This window comes from Struthio camelus, chromosome 30 (genome assembly GCF_040807025.1).
Source record: "Struthio camelus isolate bStrCam1 chromosome 30, bStrCam1.hap1, whole genome shotgun sequence".
Lineage (NCBI taxonomy): Eukaryota > Metazoa > Chordata > Aves > Struthioniformes > Struthionidae > Struthio > Struthio camelus.
This window is the reverse complement of record NC_090971.1, coordinates 2,614,976-2,640,857: the sequence shown is the minus strand read 5'-3', so window position 1 is coordinate 2,640,857 and position 25,882 is coordinate 2,614,976. Positions and strand designations below refer to the sequence as shown.

Genomic DNA, 25,882 nt, shown 5'->3' with positions numbered 1-25,882 from the left:
CAGCCCGGAACAATCCAGCGCCATAATTACACGTTGGAGAAAGGCAGCGAGGGGGGAGGCAGCTCGCCCGGGGCCTGGCCAGAGCCACGGCGTGAGTTCATGGCGCAGGAATCCTCTCCCGGCTGCTCCAGCGCCGGCTGGGCCCAGCCCCAGCCCCGGGCCAGAGCAAAAACACCCAGCGCATGGAGGGGGGGGGATTGGCACCACGCAGGGACTCAGTTTCGGGGCAGGGAGCTTCGAGCTTGCTCTGGTTCCCATGACCTCAGCCCTCGGCCACCGCAAGCTGGAATAAGGGGATGTGGAAGGGGGAAAAAGGGCTCGCGGCCGCCTCGCGTGCTCGCGGCCCCTCTTTGCCCTGGAAAGCGGCGGCGCGCGGGGGCTCTCGTTACAGGAAGCGCCGAGCCATGATCTCAGCCGAAAACTATGGCGCGAACAGATGGGGCTGCTTTCAAGTGTTTGCTCCCAGGATGGCGAGTTCAAAGGGCGGCAGCTACGGCCACGGCAGGGACGGAAAGCAGAGCCCCGGTCCGGGCGGGCGAGGGGTGCGGGATCCCGCCAGGAGGGAACGACAAGCTGTGGGGCAGCACGGAGGTGCTGGGCACGCTGGGGGAAGAGGGGAAGGCAGCGTCGGCAGCGAACAATCACAGCTAGGCTGGAAGGAGGGCTGGGACCGGGAAGTTGCTGGCTTGCATGAAATAATAGGCCGTTTCCATCTCATTTCTGCGGCCGTTTCCAAGCGACTGCATTCTCGCAGCCCTCTGTAGTGTTTGTGGAGCTGCCTCGCAGCCCCAGGAGCAGCGCTGCTGCCACAGCACAAGAGCCAAAAATGGCAGGAATTAGGGGTTTTTCAACCTTCTGCTTGCATAATAGCTCAGAAGAAAAATTCCCCTCCTCCTCCCTCAGACAGACAGGCTCATGACACACAGGGAGAAGGCCCCAAGCACCATGCTCAAAGCCATGTGAGTCCCACAGCCCAGCACAGCCCCAGGAGCAAAGGTTTGAATCGCCCACAGGCAGCAGAAGCCCGAGATGAGCAAGGCTGCGCGCAGAGACTTAGCAGAGCCCGCCAGGGGATTTTCAGTATTTGCATGCAGCCCCCTCGAAGCCCCGAGAACGTGAACTTTAAACATCCTCTCCACCACCGCATCGGTTTTCCCCCACTGCGAAACCCCGCGTGGAGGCAGTGAGGCGAGACAGCTCGCTGCAAGCCCTGGGTGCTGGCAGAGGGAACGAGGCCACAGCCTCCTCGAAGCGGGCTCGTGGCTTTTCACAGAAGAGGAAGCAAAAGAGCTTCGTTTCTGCAGCCCACGCAGCTGATTGAAGTTCACTGTTGCAGTTCCCAATAAACTCACTGTGAATCTAACCCCAAACACCACCGAGATGATCCTCAGGACTTGGAAGAAACAGAGATGGGGTAGAGGATAAAAACAAGGGGGGGGGGCTGTTGTAGGAAAACAGACAGTGCTGCTTTTTCAACAGTTTTTCCTCCCATCAGTGGGAAAACCCTCAAAAGAGCTGCTGTGCAGCACATCTAGCACCTGAAGCCACAGAAAGCTCCCAAAGGTCCCAGGGTGACAAGGAACATGAAGCCACAGGCAGCCAGGGGAGACACTTCCCCCTGAAGGAGAGCTGCAGCTCCAGGACTGCAACATCCACCACCAGTCATCCATAAAGGGTGCTTAAATTTTCCCCCTTATTTACATGAATGCTTCCAAGAACTTAAAGCCCTGCAATGTTTTTTTTTTTTTTCACTCTGAAAAGCCCTTATTCAAGAGGAACAGGAAGCTCCCTATTTTATCAGCTCTGAGACAATCTTGATCAGACCAACTTTGCAGCAGATTGGTTACCAGGAAGCAAAAACAACTTAGACACACTTTACACCCAGTACCTAGAAACAGAGCAGCCCCACAACAGCAGAGGGGAAATCGCTCTGCAGAGCTCTGTTTGCATATTTCCATGGCAAAGGCCCAGCTTTGCATGAGGGCCTCACTGGGCTCTGAGATGCTGAATAGCAAGCAGGCCGAAAATAGATTGAAAAGGAAGACACAGCAAGAAAAAATGCCGAGGCAATTGCTCCATGGCGTGCTGGAACTGTCAGCTTGTTTTCTGCAGCGCCTTACAAGCCGAGCTGCAGGAAGTGGTCACTTTATCCCTATCTCGCCCAATCTTCAGCAAGACTCCACATCCCACAGGGTGAGGCTGAATGACTGCTTTCAGCCAGCACTGCAGTTTCAAACTGATGAGTTTTGTTTTAGCGAAGCACTCTGCCTCTTCTGTACTTTGAGAGGAACCTGGATGGAGATTTTTCTCAAAAGGCAACCACCAGCTTCACGCTCTTACGCCCAAGCCAGCCAGGGCGGTCCCAGCCAGCTGTCAAGCCCAGCTGCCCACAGGGAGCAGCACCTTCCTTCCCAACAGGATGATGGAGGTTTCCAGAAGGCTGACACCACCCAAACATAGTCTTTGCATAGCTCAGCTGCACCCAAAGCTAACCTTGCCCTTTGGCCAGCAGTGCAGGGTTGGTTCATTGCTCACTTCCTGCATTCAGCCCTGCAGGAAACGAAACTCAGGCACCACAGGGCTGACGCAGCAGCTGAAGCCCAGCTGTTTTGCCATATAGGGTCCCAAGCACACTGTACCTCACCTGAGACTAGCTGTCTGCTCCAGAATAAGGAATTCGCATCCTCCTTGCTAGAAGGTGGTTGCTTTTCAGCAATGACAAGGTTATATTCATGAGCCACACAACTGCTCACCTAGCTGGCAAGTAGGCTCCTGCTAAGCCAGACTGGGCTGTTTAAATACAGGTATTTATAAGCCTGCATGGTTTGTTTTGGTGGGGAGTTGTACACAGCAGAGCCGGTTACAGCAGACACCCTTACAACAGGTGGATTTGACTTGCTCCCTGGGGAGATGGCAGCCCCAGAACAAACAAGGCAAGCAGCAAGACTAAACTTAGCCAGGCTAGAGATTAAAGCCACCCAGACCGCGCAGTTGCAACACCAACATGGTCTTCTCCCTTTGAAGGGGCTGGGTGCAGCCTCTGAGGCGGCTCTCAGCAGACGCAAGGAGCATGGTTCACCACAGAGCTGTCGGAGCAACCCAGGGTGAGCCTGGGGAAGCCGCTCCTCTGCTGCAGGCTGAGGTCTGTCAGACTCACCAACTCTGAAGTGCTGGGAGGTGACAAGCTGTGGTAGTGCACCACAGGTATCCAGAGACCTGCAGCACCTTTTAGGGCAACTCAGGAGAGTCTGCATACGCTGCACTGATCAACAGAAGTTGTCTCTCAGACTTCCCCACCCACACAAAGAGGCAACTTAAAGCAGAACAGCTTCTCAGCACGGAGCAGCACCAGAGCACCCCAATAGGTGAGAGAAGACACATCTTGAACAGTTGTCCACAGCCCACAGAAGCTTTTGAATAACCAACAGGCTAGAGAGCACCACAGGACAATCTGTCCTAGCTGTGCAGGCCTACACCAGAGGAAGCACAAGCAAGATAGAGCAGGACCATGTAGTTTATCAGCATCTAGTTACAGGAAATAGTGAGCTTTATGCTGGAGGATTGAGAACAAAGACATTTATTGACAAAACTAAGTGCTTGTTTGGAAAACAAGCAGGCTTGACAATAGCACCATCTTTTAAGCTCTCCACTTGGGTTTACATTAGGCATCATTCAGTCTGGAGATCAAGTACAATGAAGATGTACGTTTCTGGTCATGCTGGGACCTGATTTCACAGGAGAAAGCTTCCACACAAAAAACTGATTCACTCAGTTTGAGTGCACAAAGTAGCAGAACGCTGCAAGCCCACCTAGAAGTAACACTTCCAGCTAGGGACTGGAGGATTGAACTCAGAGTATGGCATTGATGGACTCATACTAACTGCAGATTCAATCCAAGGAGTTTTATTCTGCTCCAGAATGTTTACATTCAAATATTAGCTTCATTTGATTCATGTCTTAAAGGATCAAAATAAAGTGAAGAAAAGGAAGTTCACTGATACCAACTTCCATAAACCCCACCCGCTAGAAGAGCTAGAGTAACCAAAAAGATTAAAACAAACAGAAACAAGAACTGTTGCCAGCAAGCCACGGGCACAATAAAATTCCACCAGGCCACTGATCCTTGCTACACTTCCTTGGCAGTTTTACTAGAGTACATTAGAGAAAGGCTTGCTTGAAGTCAAGGTAGGAGAAGGCTTTGTCACAAAAATGCTACTACTTCACACGAGGAATGAAGTATGGTACATCTGCAAGTGATTTGTCACATTCAAAAGCCCCTTTTTGCATCTTCATCTCTGTAAAAATGTACATATTCTACAGATTTATAGACATTTACAAGGTTCTCTTTACAGCTTCCCCACCCCATGTAAAGTTTTACATACTTACAAATGTATTCCCTATTTTTAAACTGCATGTGTTCACAAGTCACATCAGTGTAGCAGAGATCAGTCAGACAAACTAACCTGGATCAACTGCAGCTGGTTGTGGTTACTGTCCCCAACCCACCCCTCACTGCTTCCCCCTTCGTCCCTCCCCAGAGGTTTGCACCCGAGTGTTGGTGGCCATTGCAATTGTTTGTCTGACTGCTCTAACCCGGGTCTGTTCAGTGACCTGGTTAAAAAAAGCCCTACTAGAAGAGAGGAGAAAATTTACACGGGCTGAGCCAGCAGACAGTAAGGCCAAGCCTTTCCATAGGCACCAGCTCCCACCATCCTGGCTGTGGGTCACACATCTCAACCTTCAGCACAGCTCTCCCCCTGAATGAGGATGGAATGTATGCAGAGTCAGCAGCGGTTTAACATCTGCTCACTAGCACACCTGGGAATAGCCACAGGTCTGCAGAACACCTGGCATTTAATGCTTCTATTCCAAGAGAAAAAGCCACAAGTTGCAGGGCAATGGCAGCAGAAGACACTATTTCGAGAAACCCACAATCACAACTCTGAAACATCCACTCCACACGCAGCCACCATGCCAAACCTAGGAGGCTTCAGTCCAGGACAAAAGCTGCTGGTGCTCACTGGCTTGCTAAGCAGATCTGTTCCCTCAGGGTTAAAACTTTGAAGCAGTCCACTTTAGCTTTCTTTCGTGATGCTCTTGAAGGAAGCAGAACATTGATTCTTCATTTTCTGTTCCCAAAGCAATAAATCCTCGTTGGAACCCACAATCTGACTGGATCACACCTTCTTTCTTAGGAAAGAATTGCTCAGGGGATGCCTAGATGTTCTCCTTCAGTCACTCAAGTACAGCTTCATAAGTACTCACAGGAGGAAGCAATCAGCTTATAGCTCCAAACAGAGCCAGTTTGCTTAGAGTTTTGTCATTCTACAGCATGCCATGGCTCACCGTATCATGTAGGCCAAGCTTGCTCCCAGTCCAGCAACTCCTGCAAAAGCCATCAGTACATTTCTGATACTTCCTTCTAGGTCCTCTACTCGAAAGAAGTCAACAAAGCCCTCCTAGAAAAAAGAAGGGATAGTCATTTTTCCTGTCAGCCACATTTCTTCAGCAGGACCATGTGAAAGCCTTTTTGCTTTCCTGAAGCAAGGCATTTCCCCCCAGCACACTCAGATACACTCTGCCTAGCAGCAACGCTAATCACGCGCTGACAGGCTCCTTACAGGAGTCAGTTCACTGAGGCACCTGCAGAGGCAGAAACTGGGAGCCAGTAGAGTGGCTGTTTGGCTTCACCCAGCTCAGTACAACCATGATCCAGCTCTCCCATCTTTACTTTGGGAATGCTGCCACCTCCTCACTTTGCCAGTGAACAGGCAAGTCTCTAGGTCAAAGCTGCTCCAAGCAGCCTAACATAAGGAGCTACTGAAAGGCCACAGCTCTGGCTAGGCATTTCAGACAGTGGTTTTAACTGGAGCAGTGACTCATCCTGTGCTTCACTGACACATGTTGTTGTCACCAATCCGGTTATGGAAACAGGAAAATATTGAATTGTTATGAGAACACTGTACTGTTCAGGACAGGCAGCAACTCACCCAGCCTCCTTGGCTCATTAGCCACTCTCGTTTAGATGAGACAAGAGCATCTGTGATGATCCCAGCTAATGAACTGATGCACTTCTCCTGGTTTATGCTTTTTAGATGTTTTGCAACAAAGGCACCAAATGAGATGAGTGTTACAACTCTACCCCAGTTTGTTATTCCATCACTGAAAACATGGGCTGCCACCTCACACACTGACTGCAGGTCTTCTTCTTTCTTGATTTCCAGCTTCCTCAGCATTCCTGTAAGAGATACTAGTTTTAGAAACAAGCACACACTGGAATGAGTTCCACTTTGAGTCCCATGACACTGGACAACCCACAGGCACTTCCCACTTTCTACTATATCCCCTGAAATACCTGCTCCAGAACCAGTTAGGAAGTACACATTGTCCCCTGTGAGAAGGTACAGCTTCCACACTTTAAGCCCAAAAGCCTTAACAGAGTCACTGCCAACTATTAGAGAACTAGTCGCATACTTTTTGAAGGGCTCTGCCACACACACTTGTCTACGCAAGGCAAAACAGCCACTAACCCATTTCTAGTTCCTTCCTCCCAACCTTGGTTACAGCTGCCACTTTGTACACATCATACTTCCATGTCTTGCACAGGCTTTAAAACCTTACCAGGTCACAATGACAACACAAAAGTCAGTCTGTAGCTTGGCACAAGTTCTGCATTCACCCTGAGCCAAGAGAAAGGACAATTACCTACTGCAAAGCAGATGTCTCACTATTCTATTAATCTGCTTTTAGCAACTGGAACAACAAGACTCCCCAGTTTGACCTACAGTGCCCCCTCATGAATAAGCAAACAAGACAAGCCTTTATGAAACTGAAAAATATTGCTTGTTATTGCTCAAACCAAGAGGAAGCTTTCCCAAAGCCAGTTCCTTCTCGGCACACAAAGTTAACCGTCTTTAAAGCCTCACATATTAGCATTGATCTGAATGCTCTTCGCAAGCATTTTTTTTCCACATTACACACACAGCTTTGCCAGTGTAATTAAGCCCACAACCTTTCATATCAGTGCAACTAAGCACATGAGGAAGAAATTTAAGTCCTCCACATTCTAAAAGTGGAATATCCTTCTCCAAAAAGGAAGGCATTTCACCATATGCTGGTTAAGGAGGAAATACAAACACTACCCTTTTGCGCTAGGCAGCTTCTCAATTCAAGATCACACATTCTTGCAGCTGCTAAACATGCAAAATGCAGTCCCAGCAAGAGCTGAGGCTAGGAGTTCATCCCCTGAAGACCTACAACACTCAAACTAGTCCCAAAACTGTTCATTTTTGTGCTACACAAAATCAGGTTAAAACGGCCAGTTCTCACTTCCAGTCTGAGTTTCCAGGACACTCAAATCTGCAGTTTCTAGTCATCACCAGAGGCACCTGCTCATCCTAGTCCAGACTCTTGTGTTCAAGTTTCTGTGGCTATTTTAAGACTGATCAGAAGTGGGTGCAATACACTAAAATAGCTAAAATCCAGCCACGCTATTCAGGAGAACTTCTCCCCAAACTCCAGCCTACCCTAGCCAGGGGGGCTAGCAGTTTAAACTCCTAGGCTAACTAATCTTTGGACACTTGGAGTTATTTGCATATGGTCATACTGATCAAAGCAGGAGGAACTGCAGCTAATCTGTAACTAGATTATCTCCTCTGCACACGTTACCACTGTTTCCCCCCCCCTCCCAATTGAGCAAAGTTCAGTTTCATTTTTTTAATCACACTTCAGCTGTTTTAACTCCCTCCAGGCCTGAGCCACAGCCCACCCTGGTACCAATCTGGCCAGGGGCTCAGCAGCCTCATTCCAGCACCAAGAGCTGGCTCGGGCCCAGGCCTCCCCCAGTCCCCACCACGCAGCACAGCCCACAGGGCTGAGCCAACGCCCACCCACTTTGAGGGCCCCACACATAGGCCAGGCCCACACACAGACCCCTGCCCCTCTCCACAGGGAAGGGACCAGGCCCAGACAAAGGCCTGGAGACCACAACCCCTCCACAGGGGTGGGGACCAGGCCCCCAAAACCCTCCACAGGGAAGGGGACTGGACCAGACCAAAGCCCAGGGCTCACACCTCCCTCACCCCTCTCCACAGGGGTGGGGACCAGCCCCTCCCAAAACCCAGGGACCTTCCACAGAAAAATGGGACAGGATCCAGACCAAGGCCAGGGGCCCAACCCCTCCTCCACAAGAGGGAGGGCCAGGCCTCAAACACTCAGGACCCTCCACAGCAGGAGGGCCAGGCCTGGACCAAGGCTCAAGGCCCACAACCCCCTCCCCCCCCCCCCAGCCTCGGGGTGGCCCCCAAACACCCAGGCGACCTTCCACAGGGAGCAGAAACAGGCTCAGGCCAAGGCCCGGGGCTCACATCCCCCCCCATCTGCCCCTCTACGAGGAGGGGGGACCAGTCCCCAGACACCCCAGGACCCACCAGAGGCAGGCAGACGGGGCCAGGGCCCCCACAACACCCCCCCTCCGAGGAGGTGGCCAGCCCGTAGGGAGGTTGGGGGGCGCTCCCCCCACCACCTTCCTTCCCAAGGCCGGAAGCCCCCTCGCAGCCTCGGCGCCCACCTTGGAAGGCGAGCTCGTGCTTCTGCATGACGCCGCTGCCGACCCGCCGCAGCGTCTCCAGCGCCTTCTCCATGACGCCGTCGCCCGCCCCGCCGGGCCGGCCCGGCCCGCCCAGCAGGCCCGGGAAGAGCTTCTTGGCGCCGGGCTCAGCCTCGCCCGCCGCCTCCCGCAGGTAGCGGCTGATAAGCGCCAGCGAGTCCTGCCGCAGCTCGTCGGGGCTCTGCTCCGCCTCGGGCGGCGTGCAGGGCAGCGAGCCGCCCGCCGCCGCCGCCGGGCCGCCCCACTCGGCCTCGGGCTCGCAGCCGTCCAGCTCCTGCTCCGGGCTCCACAGCAAGGCCGGCCGCGGCGCGGGGCTCACCAGCGCGCGGGCTACCTCAGCGCGGCCGTTGGCGGCCCAGCCCCCCTCGGCGGCCGCGGGCGACGACGAGGAAGATGGCGGCGGCGGCGGCGCGGGGCCGCTTCCCGCCGGCGAGGCGGGCGCCAGCCCCGGCCCCCCGCCCCCGCCGCAGTAGAGGTTGAAGCCAATGACGGCGTTCCGCTTCACGGCGAACATGGCGCCCGAGCCCGCACCGGCAGCCTGCCTCCTGGGGGAGCGCGGCGGGGCGGCCGCTTATATAGCGGCGGTGACGTAGAGGGGGGCGGGGCGCGGCGGGGGCGGGGCGCGGCGCCGCCGGTTCCGGCTCGGCCCCGTGACGTAACGGCGCCATGGAGAGAAACGGCCCCGGGGGCGGGGAGAGTTTCCAGCTTCTGACGCCTTTTTGGGGGTGAAAAACAGACTGAAAAGGGGCCAGCCCCGCGGCGATGCGTATGACCCGTCGCCTCGCGGAGGCGGCCCCGGGAAGGGCCTGGGCTGCCCCCCCCCCCGGCCCCAAGCAGCGGTGGGTCCCGCTGGCGCCGCCGTGGCGCCCCCCCCCCCAGCAAGGCCTGGTCCCCCCCAGCAAGGCCTGGGCCCTGCCCAGCACCGCCCTGCCTCCCCCCAACAGCACCGGACCCCCCCCCGACCCCCTGGCAATGCTGGGCCCTGCCCCCCCCCAGCAAAGCTCCCCCCTCCTTAAAGCCCCCCCCCAGCAGTGCTGGGCCCTGCCATGGCCCCCCCCCACCCCACCAGCAGCACTGTCCCCCCCCCCAACTCCCCCCAGCAAAGCTGGTCCCATTATGCCCCCCACCCCCAGCACTGCCAGGCCCCACTGTGGTCCCCCTGGCACTACCACAGCCCCCCTCAAGGTTCCCCCCCCCAGCAATGCTGGGCACTGCCACAACCCCCCAGCACTGCCAGGGCCCTGCCGTAGGCCCCCCCCCAGCACCACCCCCTTCAGCAGCGCTGAACCCCCCACTGTGATTCCCCCCGGCCCTGCTGGGCCCCACCACAGCCCCCCCTCCCAGCACTGCCATGGCCCCCCAGCACTGCCAGACCCCACCACAGTCCCCCTGCAATGCCGGGCCACGCAGTCCTCGTGGCCTGCACGAGTGTCCCAGGGACCGTGAGTGGGGGCGTACCTTCCTTCTCCTGCCCCAACCCCTTCTTCTTCTTTTTTTTTTTTCCAAAAAAAGCAAGCAGCTCCTTGCAAGGCTGTGAATTTCCATCTGGCTGGGTTGAGTCACCAGCGCATGCGGGGAAATCAGAACTCTCTCGAAACAGTGGAGACTTGCTAACGCCATCATTGCTCGAAAGTTGGGGGCCAGTCCCTTGCTGGTGTAACTCGGCAGCGTTGCTTGGAAACAGAGCGTGGTATCGCTTTGCACCAGCTTGGTATTTCACTCGTGTCTTTTCGGTTAAAGCCCTCTCTGGTTTTGACTTGTTCGGCAGGATGTTTATGGGGAACTGCCCCATCTCTTCCAGTTATCGACGGGTTGCCTCATATTTCCCCCCTTTTTCTTGCAACCGCCTCACGTCCGCTGGTCCCACAAGCTGCAGCTTCACATCACAAAGTGGGTCAGCGCTTCCGGCCCTTGGGCCGCAGCCACTCCATCGCCTGGCCGCCCCGAGCGATTGGATCGCCCCAGAGCAATCGGCCTGGTGAGCAGCGACGTGCAGGCACGGGGAAATACCGTCTGGGGAAAAGTAGGTGGCAGAGCAGGGCACTGACCCGCTGGGATACGGTTTGCCTCGTTGTCTTCCCCTGCCACGCTTTGCACCGGCACGGTGCCTGCTCTCTAACCTCAACACACCCCAAATCCAGCTCCCCCCAGCTCTGCTATTTGCAGTGGCCGTGCCAGCCTTTGGCTGGGTTTGGGCACCCCCTTAGCAAGCAGAGCCGCACGCTGGCCTCACACCCCGGCCGCAGCAGGGGGAGTTTCCCTTTGGGATCCCCCTGCTGACAGCCCTTGCGGTTTCCCATCGCCGCCGCGGACTCCCCAGGGATCGGCCCGGCGATCCCCGGCAGAGGCCAGGCTGCCTGCACTTCCTCCCGCCACCTTTCGCTCCCTCCCTGCATGTGGCTGGCGCAAAATCGCGCCCGCTCTCCCTGACGCAGGGAAGAGGCTGCTCCGTCACCCACCGGGGCTGGATGGCCCTTAAAAACCTAAAAAGGATGTGGAAGCAAGTGGGAAAAGCCACGGGGCAACAGGAAGACAGAGGTGCTCTGATAGAAGAGGCTTTTAGGGACATGGAAAGCTGCTTGCAACCATGCAAAGAGCTGCTCTGCCCTTCCCCTCCCCACCGGGAGCAGATCAAACACCAAATGGCAGGAAAATGTGGCAAAACCGTCATGGCTCTACTCTGCTCTGACACCCGCAGGGCAACTACCCGGGCCGCGCCGAGCCAGCGCCTCCGGCATGGAGGAGCTGGGATCACTGGAGGAAGGAAGTTTCCACAATGCCTCTTTGTCCACCAAAGTGAAACCCCTTGGTGCATTTTCTCGCTGCGGCCCTGGTGGCCTGCACTCGGAGGATGTCCTCTGCTCTGTGCTGGCCTCTGGGAAAGGCTGGGATTGCCGGAAAGGTCCTGGCGGCATGGGGGAGAGGGGCCGTGGCCCGGCCAGCAATGCCAGGAATGCAGCTCCGTCCAAAGGCCGCTGAAATAATCGCGGTGGCCGCGGCTGAGCCCTGGCTCCCACCTGGGGAGGTGACGTCAGCCCTGGCTGAGGCACCGTGGCGTCACTGCGACGCGATGACAGTGATACGCTGGGAGTTTGTGCCCGCCTGGATTCCCGTGGCACCCTCGCCACAAGGATAAAAATTCAATTTTTTTTGCCCTGGTGCCAAACGCGAGCGCGGAGAAGTGCGAAGCGACCGCTGGGCGCTTGCAGGAACCTCCTGCTTGCCCTGCGGCCGGGCCACTGGGGCAGGCAAGCCTGCTGCGTTGGGATAAGATTTAGGGGAGAAAACACCGAACAGGGGGAGAAAATGCCAGATACGTGGAAAAAATGCCAGACTTGCCCTGCAAAGCCCCTCAGACGGGCACATTTCCACCTCGGGGAACTGCAGAAAGGTGCAAGGACCTGGAGAGGTGCCAACACGATGAACCCATCAGCACCCAACACTTTCAGGGGCTCCTGATCCCGCAAATACTGTCGGGAAAGGACTTTTTTCCCCTGAAGTGGGGCAATAACGTGAGCTGGCACCACCAGGCTTATTCTGGGGTCTTGCGGGAAGAAATGCCAGTGCCGAGGTGCATCCCCCAGCCCCATGGCCTCATCCAGAAGCAGATTCTTGGCAGCAGGAGCAATAACAGCAACGCGAGCCGGCCTCACGCCGGCGGCTCAGGGCAACGCTCGGGACAGATTTGTCCGGCAGTGCCAAGCGTTAAAGTACACGCACACAAACACCGGCACGGCACATACTTGGCACAAGGCTGGAACAACGCGTCCCGGCCCGGCCCTCGTGACGGCACCCAACCCGCGGGGCCCCGGAAGGAAAGAGGCCCCCGCGGCAGAGCTGGCACGGGGGGTGGAGGGAAGGCAGGAGGCTTTTGGGGGGGCTTGGGGTCTCAGGGCGCGAGGGCCCAGAGGAGGGCTGGCAGTGACCCCCCGCAGCTTCGCGGAGGGATTTTGGAGCAGAAAAGGAAAAAAAAAAAAAAAATCAACCAAGCTCCCTCTCCAGCCCCCCCAAATTCCTCAGCGCTGAGCCCAGGCAGCTGCTAGCCAGGCTCGGCCCACGGCCCCCGCGCAGCCCCACACATCACCCACCCACCCCACGCATCCCCCGCACACCCACAGCCCCGCACAGCCCATGCACCCCCCCACGCTGCCTGCACATCCCACATACACCCCCCGAGACCCTCTCACCCCCCCCACAGCCAACACCCCACCCCCAACCCCCATGTACAGCTCACAGCCCATGCACACCCACTGCACACCCCCAACACACACACCTCGGCCCCATACACACCCCACAGCCCCATGCACACCCACTGCACACCCCCAACACACACACACACTCCAGCCCCACGCACACCCCACGGCCCCATGCACACCCCAGAGCCCCAGCACGGGGGTCGGCCCCCTGCACCCCCGGCCCCACTCAGCGCCGGCACACGAGGGCTGCAGCCCCAGCCTCCCCCAACCCCCGGCTCCGAGGAGGAGGAGGAAGAAGAGGGGGAAGAGGATGAAGAAACGGCCACTGCTATGCAGCTCTTGCCCAGTGGCCTTTCCTGCTCCAAGGGCATCACAGGAACTGGAAAACCCCCCGCTTCCTCCTAAACCCTGACAGCTGGCATTGGCATCCGCCAGATTTTCTTCCCCTCAGCTCAGCCTGACGCCATAACTGGTGCAAAAACAGTTATTGCAGCCGGAGCAAACAGAGACCGGCCACTGCCACATGCCCTCGGCCCCCTGTGCTGGCTTTGGGGACATGGTGCGCCTGTTGGGCAAGTTTGTTCTCATTTTTATGTTTTTTTTTTTGTTTACGTAATTGCTCTTGCTGGTTCTCGCCCAGTGTCGTAAAGAACATTTCCTTCTGCTGTGTAAACGTACTCGGTGTTTCCTGAATCCTGGGGAAAAAAAACACAGTTCAAGAGCCATCCACTCCTCTGTCCCCCCTGGCTCAGGCCGTGCGTGACTGGAGGCATGGGGCTGTAACATGGTTGCCTTTTTCTTTTTCCCCTTTTTTTTTTTTTTTTTAAAAAAAAAGCATAGCACGCTAGAAGAGAGATGAAGAAGATGTAAAAAATTATATATATTTTTATATATATGATTCATATCTATTTACAATGCGGCTGGGACAGACAGCAGAACATCTGAGGGGGTTTATACAGACACCGTCAGCACCCAACCGGGTCACGTGGGGGGTCCAGGGACCGTTGCGGTTGGGAAGCAAGGAGGCCTCGATCCCCCCAAACCCCCAGCTCCTCTTCCACTCCACGGAAAGAAAACCCCCCCACCGGAGCCAGTGCCTCGCTCTGGGGTTTCAAAGCAAATGCTGCCTGTAACAGGGGCACAGCGACCGAGCCAGGGCTCAGCTCACCTGCTCCGCGTCACCCAAAGGCAACCGCAATGTTCGAACACACCTGCAGCAAATACCCTGCCAGGAAGCGGTGCCGCGTTTCCCGGTTAGAAATAGCAGCAGGGAAGCACCAACAGGTCCTCGCCTGAGTCACGAGGCTGAGCTGAGAACGCACGTAACGAAAGCTGGGCCCTCGCAGCATCGCTCTGCCTCCCCTCCTCAGTTTTTCTAACAGCATCCCCTAAAAATATCTCCCCTCCCTTCCCTATATGCACTTTAAAAGCTGGACCTAAAGCGTCCAGGTTTAGAGTCGCTAGTAGTACGGTGCCCTGTGTGCTGAGACCTTCCCCAGCCGTTAAACGCCTCACGCTAACGCTGTATTGCATCCCTGCGAACCCCCCCTTCGCCTGCTGCCCGCGTGCCAGGGAGAGGCTGCTTTGCCCACGCCGCAGGGAGGGTGGGTGGTACGTGCATGTTGCGCCAGTCCGTGGGCTGCAGTGCCGCCCGTTTTGTTTTCATGCCTGAAACAAAGCAAAGGCGAGAGAAAAAAGGAGAGAAAAAAAGAAAGAAACCCAAGCCCTGGATGCGTTACGCTGTTAACACAGGTTCGCTTTAATGCTCCTCTTTGCTCCCCTTCCCTACGTTCTCCAGCTCCGGTGCTTTTCTCCTCTCCAGGGTGGATTTTTCCCTCCTCTCTCCCTCCGGAGCAGCTCTAAACAGCTCGCAGCCATCTCGCCCACCTGAGATTTGCAGTTTTCTTCCCAAGAGCCAAAGGACAGCCTGGGCATCCCACAGAGGCGGCTTGTGGCTGGGGAGATGGGGCTGCAACTGCCTGCTCGGCCAGCGGGACTCACTTCGCTGCCTTTCACTACCCGCGTGCGGGCCCGGCAGCCCGGGGAAGAGACAAGGCTCGGAGAGGAGCCCCCTCTCTCCCCTGCTGACGTAGGCAGCCTTGTCCACTGCACCAGGCTCGGGGAGGGCGAACCTGCCTCGCAACCCCATGGGGCTGAGGCTCTTGTTCTCACAAGCCTCCGCAGAGCAGCTCCTGGCGCTCCGCTCCATCGCAGCCCGTGCGGCTGCGACGGAGCTGAGTGACCGCCCAAGCGGCCAGCACCGCATCGCAAGACCACGAGGACTCTGAGCAGCTCCTGCAGCCACGAGGACCCCGGGGGACACATCCCAGGCAGCTCGAGCCAGCAGTGTGGCCAAATTACTTTTTACACATCAGCTAATTTCTTAATTCCAAAGCTCTCTACCCCACACATCTATCTAGACTTCCAGACCACGTATCACACCTTTTACCCTGGAAAATCCCTCCCTTGCAGACACCCAGCACCTGAAGAGTGTTACACAACACAGCCCTGCACTCCTACACTGGTGCCAAGCAAAGAGCAAGCAACTCCCCTGAGCATTTCCCTACTTCTCCCAGGGCTACTCTGCTTTCCCTGCAAGGAGACAGCACTTCAGCAGGTAGATGGTTTCAAACAGCACAAAAATTAAGGCAGTAAACTCGCTTGCTAAAGAAAAGGCCCCATCAAATTTGCCAAGAGTCTGCCTACATATCCTGGGCTATGGACACTCGCTTTCTGTTTGGTTTTGGTGTGTGTTTGCTGTAAATATTTCAAATAACTATGTGGATTCTGGTGATCCCAGCCCTATGGTACAGTGAAGTTCAATCCATTTAACCAAAAGAAGAAAGAAAACAGGGGGGGGGGGGGGGGGGGGGAACGAAAACTCCTCCGAGTGCAGGTTACCCTGCCAGCTTGCTGGTTACAAGTGAGGATTTTCTCTGGGGGAGATCCTGAGGAGTGGGGATGTGGTCTCCTGTCACCAGGTTCTTGTCTGGCCCCGCACTTGGCAGCTGCTTGTTTTTCATCTTCGCCTTGGCCATGTTGTAGTCCCCAGAATCGAAGTATTTTTGCTGAAAGAGGGAAATGTGTTCAGGTTACTTTGACATGATTTGCAGGAAACCCACAGCCGAGAGGCCTGAGGGAGGACAGAGCAGAGGTGCACACACCTGGCTACAAAACACGATCCTCTAAGGAGCCACCAGGATGGATACACAAAACTGGGTCACTGAAATGATGTGCAAGGGAGACTGGCCTGGTTTAAAAGACCTTTAGTACCCACACGCAAGCCCTGAAGTGACTCAGACCTGCCTCAGCTGAAGAAGGTTTGTCCCTGGCAGCTGGGTGTTCCAGGGTATGTTTTGCTCCCTCTTCACCTCTCACTTGCTCTTGGCTTGGGTGTTTGCAGCCCGTGAAATTGTGCTGCTCAACACAGCGCTCGCTGGGTGAAGGCCAGGTTTGTTTTGCTCTACCCTGTGCTTAGCATAACAGGGATTTAATCCCGGTCTAGAGACCCCTGGACCACAAGCACAAAGCAGACGCCGCCACGTCAGCAGAAGCCTCCAGACGGAGGCTCAGCTACAGTAGCAAAACCTAGGCCGTTTGCTGATACGGTTTATTCTGCTTTGGTGAACACATGAGCCACTGCGACAAAGGCAGGATTTCTCTCCCCATGCAGCACAGCCCTACTCGTGCCAAAGCCTCTGCTGGCACCCTTTGGATCCCAGGCCAACTCCTACCAGCCGAAACTCTGCAGGGAAATGCCTGCAGAGACCTGCTCATGGGCACCTCCCTGCTCACAAGCATCATCCACCCGTGGTTCGAAGGGCATTTCATTCACTTATTACACATATATCACTCTGGGACATGGTTCACCTTTATGGTACCTTCTTCACCCCCTGACAGTGTAAAGAAGGCTGAATGCAAGTGGAGTTTGTGCCTGTGCTGGAGATAAGGCTTTGCTGTGCACCAGAGGCACCAAATGGTCCAATTCTGCTCTTACACACGGTGCAGGGAGAGCAAGGCCCTAACAACCCCACTCCAGACCAAAAGCCCTTTCCTTGATTCAGCGCCAAGAAATCAAGTAACCCTCATTTTTGTGCTTGCTTTGGGAGCCAGTACCTAAAACAATATTCCCAGCGCTCATGTCAACAGCGAGAGATAATGCACACAGAGGCTGCTCTGGCGGAAAGGCCGGTTATAAATAAAAGCTATAAAAGGAAGCCAGCAGGATCAATCCAAAGCCAGCGCAGCTAAGGAGAGACACCATGTGTTCAGTGCAGGGGAACACACACAAGTGGTTTCCAGCATTTCTCGGAAGGGACTTCTGTTTTCTGTACCAGTGCACCTGGCAGGGGCCTTTGAAAGGAGAGCAGCCAACAGCGAGAACCAAAGCAGGCTCTTTACAGAGAGAGATTTAATTACTTTTCCAGGGAGTACAGTCAAGAAGGCTGGCTTAGCAATGCTTTGAACCCCGGGGTTGTCTTTTATACCGGAGCCAAAGAGATGCAGATGCAACTGTCCAACTCACTGGTGTTTTCCATGCTCTTTGCACCAGCCCAGGGACTGGGCAAAATTCAGAGCAATGGAAAAAGCTCAGGCCCACGGCATCCGAGCGGTCCACGGAGCCACAGCAGATGCAGAGAAGGGGATGTCTCAGTGTCACCTGAACTAGTTTCACTTCTAGCTATCAGAGTTTGAGCCCAACTGGTCAGAGCATGGAGACTAGGGAACCACTGGGGCAGTTTTACAGAGTAAAATCACCCAAAGTGGCAGCAGCTTTTGTTTCTGGGCAGGTCCAAGCCCTCCCTGCTTGACCAAAGCAGCACTCATGGCTTTGGGCTCAGGCCTGCTGGGTACCACTCTGCAAGATGGAGAGGCACAAAAACAAACCCAATCCCTCGCTGGCTCAGAGGAGGTGCTTGCAGGTTTCTAACCTGCAGCTCCAACAGGCATTTTGGCCTGGGTAATTTTGGAGCGATTCCTCTGGGCCGGCTGGAGCTCAGCATCTCCGTGCCATCGAGGGAGGAGAGGATGCGGCCAAGACGCCAAGAAAAGGCTGGGAAATAAATACCCCTTTCTGCAGTCTCTTCATGAGGAAGTCTGACCCGCCAGGCTTCTGGCCTAGGTTAGGGTATTTGGCCTTCAGCTTCGCTTCTTCTGCTCTCTCGGGGATGACTGTTTCTTTCTCTTGCGTGTCCTGAAAAACAAGAGGTGCTTGAAAGCCCTTCAGCCTCACAGGAAAAACAAAACACACCTGTGATCCTGTAACATGATATTTAGCAGCAAGTCCAAACCCTGGCGCCTTGCTTGCCAAGTGAGGTGTGGTCCCCTGGAAAATCCAGCCATGCTTGGAGGAGATCATAAACACTTTCCCACCAAAAACAGCTTTTCCCTCCGGCACATGTGTGAACACGCAGAGACCCTCTCTCTCCATCCTCCCCAGCGAGCTGGGTCTGGCGATGAGCCCCTGCCAGCTGGAGAAGGGCCCAGCATGCCAACATTGGCTTTGCAAACTCGGCTTAAAACGGCCACGGTGAATCTCTGCTGGAAGAGTTTCTCCTTCTGACAAGCGACATGTTAGAGCAGCAGCGCCTACAAAAATCAATCCAGAGCAACCCCAGATGGCGACGGATTATGGCAGCGCGACATGGTTTTAAGCCACACTGCACCCAATTTCCATCCAGCTGGTGTTGCGCGTGGTTGTAAAGAGGCAGAGATGGAAAAAAAGCCTCCTATTCCACAGCAGTTTATTAGGAGCAGCTATTGGCGCAGGCAGCAAAGCAGCATTTCAGTGCCCGTTTCTCAGCCAGGGGAATTTCAGGATGTTAAGAGAATGCAGCTCGAACCCGAGGAGCCACGGAAGACGAGTGAGAAGGGTCCTACACCTTCCCTCCAACCTGCCTGCTGGAGCAGCAGCAGCAGAGATTTCAGCCCCTTGTCATCCTCCAAACTAGTTTTTGAGGCTCCCTCTCCCAGCCTGGCTACAGATATTAAATATTAGCCGAGTAGCAATGCCCAAAGGGGGCTCCCAAGTCCAGACAATCTGTCCCCAAAACTGCCAGCCTCGCTGGGCAGCGACTCAGCCAGGAAGATGTCACTGCTGGCCCCCTCTGCTAGCAGGCTGCCTGGCAAGGAGCTGCTACGCACCAGCAAGAAACTATTTTGAGAGATGTAAGAAAGGGGGATTCCCCCCGCCCCTCGCTGTTCCCTTTCAAGCCAGGACAATGCTGGCTCACTTGGCACCGGCGGGGTCTGCTCCTGGCCAGACTGGCTGCACGGACAGCCGCCGCAGAGTCACGCTGTGCTCTGGGTGACCGCTCGCGTGTTTTTCCCCCGGCACAGAGATGCCAAAAGCTCCAGATCAAACTTGCTCCCAACCCATCTGAGATGACACACTGCATGCAATAAACTAGGTAAAATGCTGTGATTGCAAGCCTTATCTTTGGAACAGGAAAGCCTTCAGCGTCAGCTGGGACCAGAAAGCCTGTAAGATGTGACTAAGAGGGCTGGTCATCACATGCAGTGGAGGCGAGGGGATGGGTGCCTCAGGCTGCCCCAAAAACCAGCCACCAAAGCATGGCCTGGTCTGCATTAAGGGAAGGAGCTTGCGCCCGTTTGGCTGCCAGGACTTTGCTTTCTAGGTGGCCAAGAGCCGAGCGGGAGCCAGTGAGCCCCAAGGACAGAGCCCACTGGTCTGCAAGTCTCCCTTGGGTTATCCCCAGGGTCTTGGAGAGATTTGTAACTCGCACCCATGGGATTTTAAGACTGTCATAAGCTCGTCCCCATCCTGCCCTACAGCCCTTGTCTAAGCACAAGGCCTCTCCCAGCCGCTGCAGACACGGAGCCTGTGTCCAGGCACTTCTCCCTGGCACGCACAGACCTCAAAGCCACGGGGCAGCCACAGCTCCGGCATCTCAGCAGAATCTCTCTAGAAAAAGAATCCCAGCAATGTCGTTTCCCAAATGCAGTCTGTTTTCGTTCCTCAGGGCTCTGTTTGCTAGCTGGGCTCTGGGGTCAAGAGTTTCTGGCCAGAAATAGAACAGCACAGGCTGTCCTGAGCAAGCTGGCTGCCCCTTAACCCTGAGATATCAGCTGCTACAGGACCCCTGCTCCAACCGAACCAGGCTCTGACACTCTCCGAGCCTTTCCAGGGGTTTAGGGCTGCTTAGGGTTTGCAGCGAGACCACTTTTCTCTCTGCCCGAGAGGCAGAAAGGCTGTTCGCCCTGTGCCTGTGAGTCCTCTCGTTCCTCTGGCCAGCGTGGGCCAGACCTCCTGGGCCGTGTCACAGATGCCGTCTTGCCTGTGGGCAGCTGAGCCAGCGTAGCACCACGAGAAGTTGCCTTGCTCCTCGCCGACCCGAGCGACGCTTGATACATCTGTCTAACCCTGAGCAGCAGATCATTCGAGGAAGCTGGGTGATTTTCCGATGTTTCCCCTCCTTATTCCAGCCTGCCTCACAGAGCAGTCTATGCCTTTCTGTTGGCAGCAGCCTTGTTGACAGGGCGACAGGACCTGGTTCAGCTCCATTTTGGTTCTTCTACGCTACAAGTAGCCCCAGATAAGTCATTCCTAGAGATTCGGCCTTTTTGGCTCCAATCTCTGGTTTCCCTGGGGTCTCCCTCTGCTCAGAGGGGGGAAAAAACCCCACAGGACTCAGGCTGAGGTCACAGGGACAGCGCAGAAGCAACGCGCGTCTGAACAAGGGTGTGAAATGGCATTAGCAACAGCAGGTCCGAGGCAGCCCTGCCCACGCCGTAAAGCTATGGGGAGCTACTCCCACGAGGTGGCTCAGGGATCATCACCCAGGTGCGGTCCTTGGGAGGTGGCAGGCTGGTTTCACACAGTAGGAAACGCGGCAGGGCAGAGTCCAGGCGAGGGCGACGGGAGATGGGCAGGAATGCGGCCCACCGGCGACCAGCGTGGGATGGGAAACCGCAGAGGAACCGGGAGGTATCTGCTCTATCACTGGAGGCGAATAAAGGCGGGGGAAGCTGCTGAAAGACTTGTCACGATCTTCTTGAGCTCCTGCGTGCCACAGGACTTAGCCCACATGCAGTCTGAATTAGCGTGGCTCTTTTTACCTATCTCCATGACAGCTCCTGTCTCCAGAAATAAAAGCCGGGGCAGGCGCACGTCACTCAGCCCAAGCCCTCGTTCAGAGCCGGCTGTCCTGTGAAATTCAGTACAGGTGCTCTGTATCGGAGATGATTTGAGAGGAACCTTTGGCCCCTGCAGCCCTACCAGCCTCTAAACCCTTCCTCCTGCTCCCCTCAATTATTTATCTCCGCATCCTTCCTTCCTGCCAGGCAATAAATGCCACCATCCTGCCATTATTACGCTGGCTTCCTTCTTATCATTCCAGGTGCTTGACTTTACACCACTGCTTGGGCACAGCTCTGCTCTGGCGTCCAGCAATGGCAGCGAGGTCAGCAGCCTGCACTGAGCGGGGATTATTAATACCAATTCACAGATCTCAGCAGGCTGCCCACGGTGACAGCCCACATGGGAGATGATCGCGCGTTTCTCCAAAGTGTGATGCAAGCTGCTATTCCTATCAGGTGAAAAAAAATCCTTCCATCACGCGCCCCCTGACAGCACAGAGCGTGGGAGGGGAGGGCTCGCTGCATCTCACGCACGCTGGTAGCACTGCTGCCTTCCTCGCCACCGGGATCTGTCCGTGCTGCTGCCTGTGGCTGCTTCCCCAAGGGTTGTTTCTCCTTCTTTCCGACATCCGTCCCTCTGCTTGCGCAGCTCCGATGCTGCTCAGTGAATCCCGACGCAGCTCCTGCTGGGTTTGAACCGTACCTGCGTGGTCATTGGTGAAAGCTTTTCGCGGCGATGGCTCTCACCGAGCGGCATGAGCCAGCGCGCGCGGTCAGCACCAGCGACCAGCCCACGAGGTCGTGGGGGCACATCAGCTCCGGGTTGAGAGTTTCTCTCAGGTGTGACATGCCTGAGAGGGGGAAAAAAGCTTCTTCTGCTCCGATTTTTGAACAAGGAGTCTGCTTTCACTGCTGTTTAGGTCCCCAGTGCCATGGGAAGGCAGTAGGTCACCACAGACAGCAGCACCCTGTTGCTCCCACTGGGGCATCATGGAGCACAGAACTGATTTCTGAGGCAGCATCATCGGCCTTGGAGATTTTACCAACATACCCAGTCCTCAGCAGGCCACACTGGGCGACGAGGAGTGGTTCAGATTCACATCTTGGGACATGCAAAAGCCAAGAGCCACTAGAGCAGCCTCTAGCCACCTCCCAACCCTGCTAGCTAACACTGCTCCTGGTCCCTGGGAGCCCCTAGGGAGCTCTCCCCAGGGAAGCTGGGGCTTCGCTAGGACTTGACTGCTCGAGCTAGAGCATGTGAGGATGAGCCTTCCCCTGACCTCAGCGCTGCAGATGAGGCATTTCTGAGCTGTCCCAGCTCAGGTTTCTCCTCCCCAAAGCCTCTTCCCTTGGGCTGCCATCTGCTTTGTAACCCAAGGGAAAAGAGGAATGGGAATGATAACGCACCTTGGCTAAGAGAGGCTTTAAATAAAACCAGACGAGCGGCTGCTCCGCTCACGACACCGTGGGCACCGCACTGTCAAGTCAGTGGCTCTAGGGCACTGCCAAGACTCTGTGAGCAACAGTGGCTCTTGGCCACGTTGCCAAGACGCCTTAAACAAAAGGCAGGAGGAGAATATCTGTGCGGAGAAAGGAGGTGGGACAAGCTGAAGTCATGGCTCATCACCTCCCCCTCTGCTCAGCCCCCCACGCCAATCCAACACCGACTGGCTCACACAGGTTATGCTGCAACCCCTTTGCTCATGTAAGCCACAGCCGCTGCCACAGCCCAGATGAGCCTGATATATCCAGTTTGTCCCATCTAGCTGGGCTGGGATTTTGAGGGGAAGCAAGCCCTTTCCCCATCATCCTGAAAGCATCTTGCATGCGAGTCCTGTGTTTTACCTCTACCCACACAGGGCTGAGCTCATCCCTTGTGGCAGTGAAGTGACAGCAGGGTCAAGTCACGCAGCCAAGCTCAAGGGATGTTATTTATAGCTTAAAACCAGGCCCACTGCTTTTACCACTGGGCCAAGCAACCCGAGCTCTGAACTGCTGCTTGAGTTTTTAAATCCAAGCAAGGCTCACTACAAGTCATTCTATGTCTACGTAATTAGACTTTGCTGATGTGACAATCCATACAATCAGCAAGAAAGAGTTCTGGGCGTTTTTGAGGGCACCAGTCTCGCCACCTGCCTCTGTCCCCAATGTCCAGAGAGCCACAGAGCACGTAGCCTCGATTTTTAACCCTCAGCAGCCCAGGCAGACTCTCCACTAGCTGAAGTTTCCCTGTCTGCTTACCAAAGACAACCTGTACATGAAAACGTACCTCAGTCTGTAACACACTCACCCAGTTCACAGCTCCCCTTTGGTTTAATTTTTATTAACTCATATGAGCTGGTGGGAAGTATGTCTGATGCTATCATAAGTAACTAGCTGTGGTGACACAATAACTTAGCAGGCGTTAGGAGATGCCAGTGCATTTGGCCTCTGAGAAAAAGGTGGAGTGCCCAAATGGATTTATCTCAAGCCCGGTGATGTTCCCTGCAGATGGAAAAGGCTCCAACAGTTGTGCAGAGCAAAGTCCAATTGCTCTCCAAGACAAGTCCTAGCAGCGGCAGCCTCCCACACGCACACCGAGTGCCTTGCCCTGGAGTGATCTGCTTTACACAGAAAGGTGCTCTCAAGCCATGGTGCACGGCAAGAATCAGCTGCCTGGGGAAGGCAGGGGGCGGTCAAGGCTCCACCAGGTCAAACCTCACCCGCTTGGCCACCAGGGAAGAGCTACGGCCGAGGGCAGTGGCTTTGCTAAAATGGCAACTCGGTCCCTCTGCGAAGGGCTGAGATCAATGCCCGTTTTAGGCACGGCTGCTCAGCAGCCACGGAGCTCACGCTTTGCTTGGCTGGAGTCAGGCTTGTGACAGACGCAAAATGCAGGTTCCCCTCTTCGTGGCGAGCCTGTGGCAGGCCGTGCACTGGCTGCCCGGGGGCAGCAGCCCCCGCTCACGTGCCCCAGCCCAACTTGCTGTGGGGCACAAAGCGTGGCTTCGTGTGGAGCAGGCAGCCAGGGCCGCCCAGTGGAATCCGCCATGTGTCTCCCCACCCCAGATCCCTCCGAGCCACAGCCCTGGACCATTCCCACCCCTCAGCGGCTGCATTAAACCCAAAGCAGCTCCCACACCCCTCCACCCCAGCCTGCACCACCCATACATCCACTGCACGCTGCCCAGGAGGCCAGACACTGCCTCCCACAGCCTCAGGACCCCACAAGCCCCCTCCCACACCCCCAGGACCCCACAACCCCCAGGACCCCAAAAGTCCCCTCCATATCCCAGTGCTCCCCCCCACCACCCCCACTACCCCACAAGCCCCCACACCTCAGACCCCCCAACTCCTCAGACCCCACCACCACCCCACAAGCCCCCACACCTCAGACCTCCCACCCCCACCACCCCACAAGCCCCCACCTCAGACCCCCCAACTCCTCAGACCCCACCACCACCCCACAAGCCCCCACACCTCAGACCCCCCACACTCCCACTATCCCACAAGCCCCCACACCTCAGAACCCCCCCACTCCCACTATCCCACAAGCCCCCACACCTCAGACCCCCCCACCCCCACCACTATCCCACCACCCCCACCACTACCCCACAAGCCCCCACACCTCAGACCTCCCAACACCTCAGACCCCACCACTACCCCACAAGCCCCCACACCTCAGACCTCCCACCCCCACCACCCCCACTACCCCACAAGCCCCCACACCTCAGACCTCCCACCCCCACCACCCCCACTACCCCACAAGCCCCCACACCTCAGACCCCCCACCCCCACCACCCCCACTATCCCACAAGCCCCCACACCTCAGACCCCCCACCACCCCCACTATCCCACAAGCCCCCACACCTCAGACCCCCCACCACCCCCACTATCCCACAAGCCCCCACACCTCAGACCCCCCCACCACCCCCACTATCCCACAAGCCCCCACACCTCAGACCCCCCCACCACCCCCACTATCCCACAAGCCCCCACACCTCAGACCCCCCCACCACCCCCACTATCCCACAAGCCCCCACACCTCAGACCCCCCCACCACCCCCACTATCCCACAAGCCCCCACACCTCAGACCCCCCCACCACCCCCACTATCCCACAAGCCCCCACACCTCAGACCCCCCCACCACCCCCACTATCCCACAAGCCCCCACACCTCAGACCCCCCCACCACCCCCACTATCCCACAAGCCCCCACACCTCAGACCCCCCACCACCCCCACTATCCCACAAGCCCCCACACCTCAGACCCCCCACCACCCCCACTATCCCACAAGCCCCCACACCTCAGACCCCCCACCACCCCCACTATCCCACAAGCCCCCACACCTCAGACCCCCCCACCACCCCCACTATCCCACAAGCCCCCACACAACCCCTCCCACGCTGCAATCGAGCCCTAGCTACCCCACCACCAAGCCCTCCCGGAAGTCCTGCCCACACCAGGCCCTAAGCCAATAAGAGAACAGTATTCATCAGAATGACGACCCCACCAACCAATCAGCACACGCCTCGGTCAGAAGTGACGGCAAGCGGGGCCAATGAGAGCGCGGGTGGGTCCCGCCCAGGCGCGGTACCTCACCTGTTTCTCCTCGCCGGTCTCCTCGGCGCGGGCGCCGGTACCGAGCTGGTCCGCCATGGCGGCGGGAGCGGCTGTCACGGCGGCGAGAGGGCCCTGGGCGCCGCTCTTCGCTCTCTCCACACCGCCTGTCACTTTCACTGTGGAGCCAAAATGGCCGCCACAGCCCCCCTAACGTCTCTGCTCGCTGATGGACAGGCGCGCTGCCCAATGGAAATAGGGAGGAGGCTGGGATGACATCACATCCGGCCAACCAGCGCCAGAGGGAGGCGGTGAGAGGGGCGGGGCGAAGGGGCGCCCCGGGCTGTCGCGGCAACGAGCCAATGGGAAGTGAGACGGGAACACGGGGGGCCGAGAGGAGGAGCCCCGAATTTGATTGACACCGAGGGCCGCCTATGG

The 25,882-nt window shown here is 56.5% G+C and overlaps 2 protein-coding genes across 2 annotated transcripts; both read right to left on the bottom strand.

Moving 5' to 3' along the window:
* Positions 1–3,561: 3,561 nt before the first annotated feature.
* On the bottom strand, positions 3,562–9,137 carry MCL1 (MCL1 apoptosis regulator, BCL2 family member). Its single transcript, XM_068922071.1, has 3 exons — positions 8,570–9,137; positions 5,991–6,238; positions 3,562–5,459 (listed from the first exon to the last, which is right to left on the bottom strand). The coding sequence occupies exons 1-3, from the start codon at positions 9,120–9,122 to the stop codon at positions 5,343–5,345; spliced, it is 918 nt and encodes a 305-aa protein (XP_068778172.1). The 5' UTR covers positions 9,123–9,137; the 3' UTR covers positions 3,562–5,342.
* A 4,523-nt stretch (positions 9,138–13,660) lies between these two features.
* On the bottom strand, positions 13,661–25,688 carry ENSA (endosulfine alpha). Its single transcript, XM_068922118.1, has 3 exons — positions 25,487–25,688; positions 17,873–17,998; positions 13,661–15,872 (listed from the first exon to the last, which is right to left on the bottom strand). The coding sequence occupies exons 1-3, from the start codon at positions 25,541–25,543 to the stop codon at positions 15,702–15,704; spliced, it is 354 nt and encodes a 117-aa protein (XP_068778219.1). The 5' UTR covers positions 25,544–25,688; the 3' UTR covers positions 13,661–15,701.
* Positions 25,689–25,882: the final 194 nt, after the last annotated feature.